Genomic DNA, 6,308 nt, shown 5'->3' with positions numbered 1-6,308 from the left:
ACACTTTTTGTCCCCATGGAGCTGCCATCTACTGCAGTCTCACCATGTGATGGACTAACAGCCCCTCAAACCATGAACTAAAGAACCCTTCGTTTCTTGAGGAGCTTCTGTCATTTATGCTCTCCATTCATACACAGTCAAAAAAAAAAAAAAAGTAGAACAGTTTCATTAATGGCTGTCTTCCTAGCTCTCTCTTTTTTAACTTAAATTTTATTAATTTATTTAAGAGAGAAAGAATAAGCATGCCAGGGCCTCTAGCCACTGCAAATGAACTCCAGACACATGCACCACCTTGTGCATCTGGCTTTACATAGGTGCTTGGAAAGCAAACCTGCGACCTTAGGCTTTGCAGGCAAGTGTCTGGACCACTGAGCCATCTCTCCAGCCATCTACCCCTCTTTTGAAGGGGAAAAGAAAATTGTCTTTCCTCTTCCTAGGGCCAGACATTCACCATCAAAATTCAGATATACTTTTTTTTTTTAGACAGAGAGAGAGGCAAGAGAAAGAAACAGAAACAAAGAGGGAGGGAGGGAAAGAGAGAGAGAGAGAGGAAGAGAATGGGCACACCAGAGCCTTACAGCCGCTGTGAACGAATTCTAGACTCCTGCGCCCTCGTATGGGCATGCATTGCATTGCACACTTGAGTCACTGTTGCATCTGGCTATACGTGGGACCTGGAGATTTGAACAAGAGTTCTTAGGCTTCACAGGCAAGCACCTTAACTGCTAAGCTATTTCACTAGCCCCAGATATACTTTTAAACACACACACACACATACACACACACATATATATATGTATGTATGTATATGTATGTATGTATGTGTGTATGCATGTATATATGCATATATATATATATAGCCACAGTAAGGGAATGATAAAAATATCATTCTCATTTTAAATGGCTGCTCTAGTTCAGTCTTGTATAGTAATTATGGTTAATCTAAAATAAGTCTTTCATCCCTCAAGTTGCCTCTGTCTGGCATTTTGTCAGAGAAATGAAAAAGTAATAAAACTGTTAATTGTATTTCCTGCATCTTGATGCTGTGGAATTTGACCACCTGTATATGTGTTTGATGTGAGAAGTTTCTGTTAATCAGAATCTTTAATAAGCCATAATATTGATTTTTCCATAATGTTGGAAAACCAAGCTTAATGTTTATGATGCAGAGTGAACTTGAAATCAGTGATGCTACTGTGTCATAGATATTTGTGACCACACCTTTTCTTCAAGAAGACAACTGAGGGACTGCTTTTTAATTGAAGCAATGTGTATTTATAGCTGAACCCAGATGCTCAAATTTTCAACCATTTGCTGAATTTGAGGATCAGTATTTATTCCGAGAAATAAAGTCATTCTGTTGAAAATTATTATGTATACTATCAGTCACTATTCTCATTGTGATGACCAAAATACCTAACAAAAAATGGATTAAGGGAGGAGATATTTTGGCTTCAAATTCACAGGAACACATTCCATACTGACGCAAGAGCAGCCTGGTCCATGGCACCAACCCGGAAGCGGAGAGCAGGAAATGCTGGTGTCCTGATAGTTTCCTCCTTCTCTGTTTATTCGGTCCAGGACCAGCATGTGAGGAGGTGCTGTCCACATTCAGGGTATGCCTTTCCCCTCAGTGAAACCTCTCTAGGAACATTTTCACTGGTACCCAAAAATGTGCCTCAATAGTGCCATAAGAATTTCATGATTCAATCAAGTTGACAACTGAAATTAACCAACACATGGATCCTACTAATGGAAGTTTCCTCTGAGGGGGAAAGATGATTTTCAAGAAGATATGGGTGTTTATTCATAGCCGGACTCTTTGGGAAGAAAATAACACCTATGGTATGGGGGGGGGGGGGTGGAAGAGTATTGAGAAGGAAAAGATGACCTAAACCCATGAAATACACATATGAAAATATCATAATAGAACCAATAATTTCATATAATGAATATACTAATATAAAAGAAACCACTGGGCTGGAGAGATGTCTTATGGTTGTATCAGACAGCTTCAGGTTCACTGAGATGAACTTCCGGACCAGGCACAGTTATGGAGGAAGGGATATTTATTGAAGCTTACAGATCCAGGGGAAGTTCCATAAATGGCAGAAGAAGCTGTCCTGCCTTCTCAGGACCAAGCAGAGAGAAAGAAGTACAAGCCAAAAACCACACAGCACAGCACACTTCAGGAACTCCAGCTAGGCACACTTTGCATATCTTTAGATTGAAACCTGAAGCCCACCACCACACCTTAAGATCTACCCAGTGACATTGCCTCCAGCCAGGTGGCTGCAGATGCAAACTACAAACAAATAAAAAAACCTGAATATATTGGGGGCCATCTATTCAAACCACCACAGTGGTGAAGATGCTTGCCTACAAAGCCAAAGAACCTAGGTTTAATTCTAGAGAACCCACATCAGATGCACAAGGTGGTGCATGCATCTGAAGTTCGTTTGCTGTGGTTGGAGGCCCTGATGTGCCCATTCTCTCCCTCTCTCTCTCAAATAAATAAAAATAAAATATTTTTAAAAGAAAACATTGAAGTACATAGCTATTTGCAAGGGAGTGTACAATTTTCCTAGAGGAAAATGATACTGTAGTACTGCTTCCTCTCTATACATCGATGGGCATTAGCTAGGTTCAGGGACTGCATTAAATGAAGAATTGCATGTTTCCATAAATACAAGGGTTACCAAGAGGGTAATTAAAATAAAAATGCACATTTAATGAGGTAAAAAGTTCATATTTGCCTCATTGGACACGGATCACTACAATACACTCAATCACCCATCTCTCTATATAGTTAGCAAGCAAAGTTTGCTACGTATTAGGACCTATGAAAACTTTATTTTCATAAGTATATAAATTATACTGTATATGAAAATGTATCTAGAAGAATCCATAGATTATTTCTTTTTTATATAAGTTTTAATCGTTTTTATTTATCTGACAAAGATAGAGAAAGGAATAGAGAGAAAGAGAGAGAGAGAGAGAGAGGACATGCTAGGGCCTCCAGCCACAGCAAACAAGCTCCAGATGCATGTGCCACCTTGCGCACCTGGCTTATGTGGGTCCTGGGGAACTGGACCCGGGTCCTTAGGTTTCGCAGGCAAAGCTATTTCTCCCATCCCCGTGGAAGACTTCTTAATGGAGAGACTATTCTTGTCTACTCATCCTTTCTTTTTTTCAAGCAAATTGATTTCATGAACAAAAGCAATGCAATTGCTCCGGTTGTGGTTAAATAAAAGGCTATCCTTTCTTCCCCTCCTCCCCTGCCTAGCCACAGTCGGCCGGCAGGTGGCGCCAGAGCACCGCAGAGTTACGCCAGAGTGCAACGCAAGTCGAACCAAGTTTTTCCAACATAAAATGGCCTTTGGGTAGAGCAGCAAGAAGACCTGGGAGGACCTGAAACCTTGGGAGTTCGAGTCCCCAGAACCCATGTAAAATGTGGCCACGCACAGCTGTCATCCGAGGGACTGAGACTGGAGAATCTCTGGGGCTCCCTGAGCAAAGCAGCAGCGGGAAGATTGAGGGAGAGACCTCATCTTGAGGAAGTGTGCTGGTGAGCCATAGATAAGAGCCCTCTCTGGTCTCTTCTTCATGTGCCGTCCATAGGGAAGTCTCTCTATCTCACACACACACACACACACACCACGCCACACGTACTACACACACATAACACACACAATACACCACCACGCAATACAATACACACACACAGTACATGCATACTGTACATACACAACACACAATACACCACCACACAATAAATACAAAACAGGGCTGGAGAGATGGCTTCGCGGTTAACCGCTCGCCTGTGAAGCCTAAGGACCCCGGTTCGAGGCTTGGTTCCCCAGGTCCCACGTTAGCCAGATGCACAAGGGGGCGCACGCGTCTGGAGTTCGTTTGCAGAGGCTGGAAGCCCTGGCGCGCCCATTCTCTCTCTCTCTCCCTCTATCTGTCTTTCTCTCTGTGTCTGTCGCTCTGAAATAAATAAATAAAAATTTTAAAAAAATAAATAAAATAAATAAATAAATACAAAACAAACATAGTCTATGCATACGCAACATACAGTCCACCACCACACAATACGCTACACACACAACACACTACACACACACAGCACACCACACATACTCTTCACGCGCAGGGCCAAAAATCTGCCCCTTACATGTTCAATAACTTGTGTCTTCCTCTAAGAGGAAGGATGGGCACCTCCACCCACAACTCCGAGCATTGGTTATGCACATGTCTTTCAGGCCAGGCTGACCTTCTAGGAGCTGCATTCCCCCAGCGGAATGCACTGGGAGCCCAAGAACTCCTTGACAATCCATGGCCATCTGACCCCTGGCACACTGCACAGCGAAATAGGGAAGTTACTCAACAAACTTGAAATAGCTCAATTGTTTATTTTTAAATAACCTTGATGCAGTAGTAGTGTGATTTTTTTTTTTTCTTTTTTTGGTTTGTTTGCTTTGCTTGGTTTTCTTTTTTTGAGTAGGTAGGCTGACCTGGAATTCGTCTCAGGCTGGTCTGCAGTTCACAATGATCTTCACCTACCTTAGTCTCCTGAGTGCCAGGATTAAAGACATGTGCCACCATGCCTGGCCAAGTTTTTAATTAATTAATTAATGAGACGGGGTCTTATTGTGTAACCCAGGCTAACTCAAAATTCACCATCTGCTTCTTCCTCGGGAAAACACCAAATGGCGATGACACGGGGCAGCGGGAGGGCCCGGAGGATGCGGGGGGCGGGCCTCCTGGTTTTGGCAGCGGTCTCGGGGTTCGTGGTTGGGGCCGAGGCCACACGGCTCATGGAGGCAAAGCCAATGACAAGGGGTGTATCCCCGTCACCCAGCTGGGATGCCTGGTCAAGGACATGAAGATCAAGTCCCCGGAGGAGATCTGTCTGTTCTCCCTGCCCATCAAGGAGTCTGAGATTACTGACTTCTTGGGCGCATCCCTCAAGGATGAGGTTTTGAAGATCGTGCCACTGCAGACGCAGACTCGCGCTGGCCAGCGGACCAGGTTCAAGGCTTTTGTCACCACTGGGGACTACAATGGTCACGTGGGCCTGGGTGTCAGGTGCTCTAAGGAGGTAGCCACTGCCATCCGAAGGGCCATCACCTTGGCCAAGCTCTCCATTGTGCCTGTCCAGGGAGGGTACTGGGGGAACAAGATCGGCAAGCCCCACACAGTCCCCTGTAAAGTGACAGGCCGCTGTGGTTCTGTGCTGGTGCGCCTTATCCCTGCCCCTAGGGGCACTGGCATTGTCTCTGCCCCCGTGCCCAAGAAGCTGCTGCTGATGGCTGGTATTGATGCCTGCTACACTTCAGCCAGGGGCTGCACTGCCACCCTGGGCAACTTTGCTAAGGCCACATTTGATGCCAACTCTAAGACCTACAGCTACCTGACCCCCAGCTTCTGGAAAGAGACTGTGTTCACCAAGTCTCCCTGCCAGGAATTCGCTGACCATCTTGTGAAAATCCACACCAGAGTCTCAGGGCAGAGGGCCCAGGCTGCAGCTGTGGCTGCCACATAAAGATATTATACAGAAAAAATAAATAAATAAAAGTGGATTAAGCCTCTTTAAAAAAAAAATCACAATCGCCCTGTCTCCATCTGCCAAGTGCTGAAACTGCAGGGTGGTCATTGTGCCCAGCTGCTACGGTCTTAAAAATGTCTGTTTCCTTGTTTGTTTGTTTGTTTCTTTATTAGAGAGAGTACGCATGCTCCAGGATCTCTTGCCGCTGCCAATGAATTTCAGACGCATGTGCCACATTGTGTATCTGGCTTCGTGTGGGGACTGGGGAATCAAACCTGGGTCAAGAGGATTTGAGCAAGTGCCTTTAACCACTGAACCATCTCCCAAGCCCTATTTCACTTTTTAAAAGTTTTTTTTTTTTTTTCCTTTTTTTAGTTTTTCAAGGTAGGTTCTTGCTCTAGCCCAGGCAAACCTGGAATTTACTATGTAGTCTCAGGATCACCTCATGGTGATCCTCCTACCTCTGCCTCCCAGGCTGAGATTGAAGGTGCATGCCACCATGTCAAGCCTGTTTCATTTTTGAACTTCCATTTTATAGTAACGATGTTTTCTCCAGTGCCTCCAGGAACGCATACTCCTATTAAGAGCACAAATTTAGACACTGTACCACAACACAAGGTATTATGCCACTGCTCTGGAGGCTAACGAAGGCAGAACTTCAGTATTTGGTAGTTGAATGAATGAGCAATTGAATGATCAACAGATAGAAAAAGTCCTAAATGTTATTTTTAAATATTTTTAATATTTTATTTATTTA

General features: G+C 44.2%; 1 protein-coding gene across 1 annotated transcript; it reads left to right on the top strand.

Annotated features, from left to right (window-relative positions):
* The first annotated feature begins 1,503 nt into the window (after nt 1-1,503).
* On the top strand, nt 1,504-5,548 carry LOC123463502 (40S ribosomal protein S2-like). The gene is made up of 2 exons (XM_045159492.1): nt 1,504-1,590; nt 4,667-5,548. The coding sequence occupies exons 1-2, from the start codon at nt 1,504-1,506 to the stop codon at nt 5,546-5,548; spliced, it is 969 nt and encodes a 322-aa protein (XP_045015427.1).
* Nucleotides 5,549-6,308: the final 760 nt, after the last annotated feature.

The sequence above is a fragment of the Jaculus jaculus genome, chromosome 9, assembly GCF_020740685.1.
Source record: "Jaculus jaculus isolate mJacJac1 chromosome 9, mJacJac1.mat.Y.cur, whole genome shotgun sequence".
Lineage (NCBI taxonomy): Eukaryota > Metazoa > Chordata > Mammalia > Rodentia > Dipodidae > Jaculus > Jaculus jaculus.
The sequence above is the reverse complement of the archived record's forward strand: the minus strand, read 5'-3'. Positions and strand labels throughout refer to the sequence as shown.

What these genes read in the sequence shown, in the direction of transcription:
- LOC123463502 (XM_045159492.1), top strand. Translation starts at nt 1,504, where the DNA reads ATGGCACCAACCCGGAAGCGGAGAGCAGGAAATGCTGGTGTCCTGATA. An exon ending in ATTCGGTCCAGGACCAGCAT is followed by an intron (nt 1,591 to 4,666) that starts GTGAGGAGGTGC and finishes TGTGTAACCCAG; the next exon opens with GCTAACTCAAAATTCACCAT.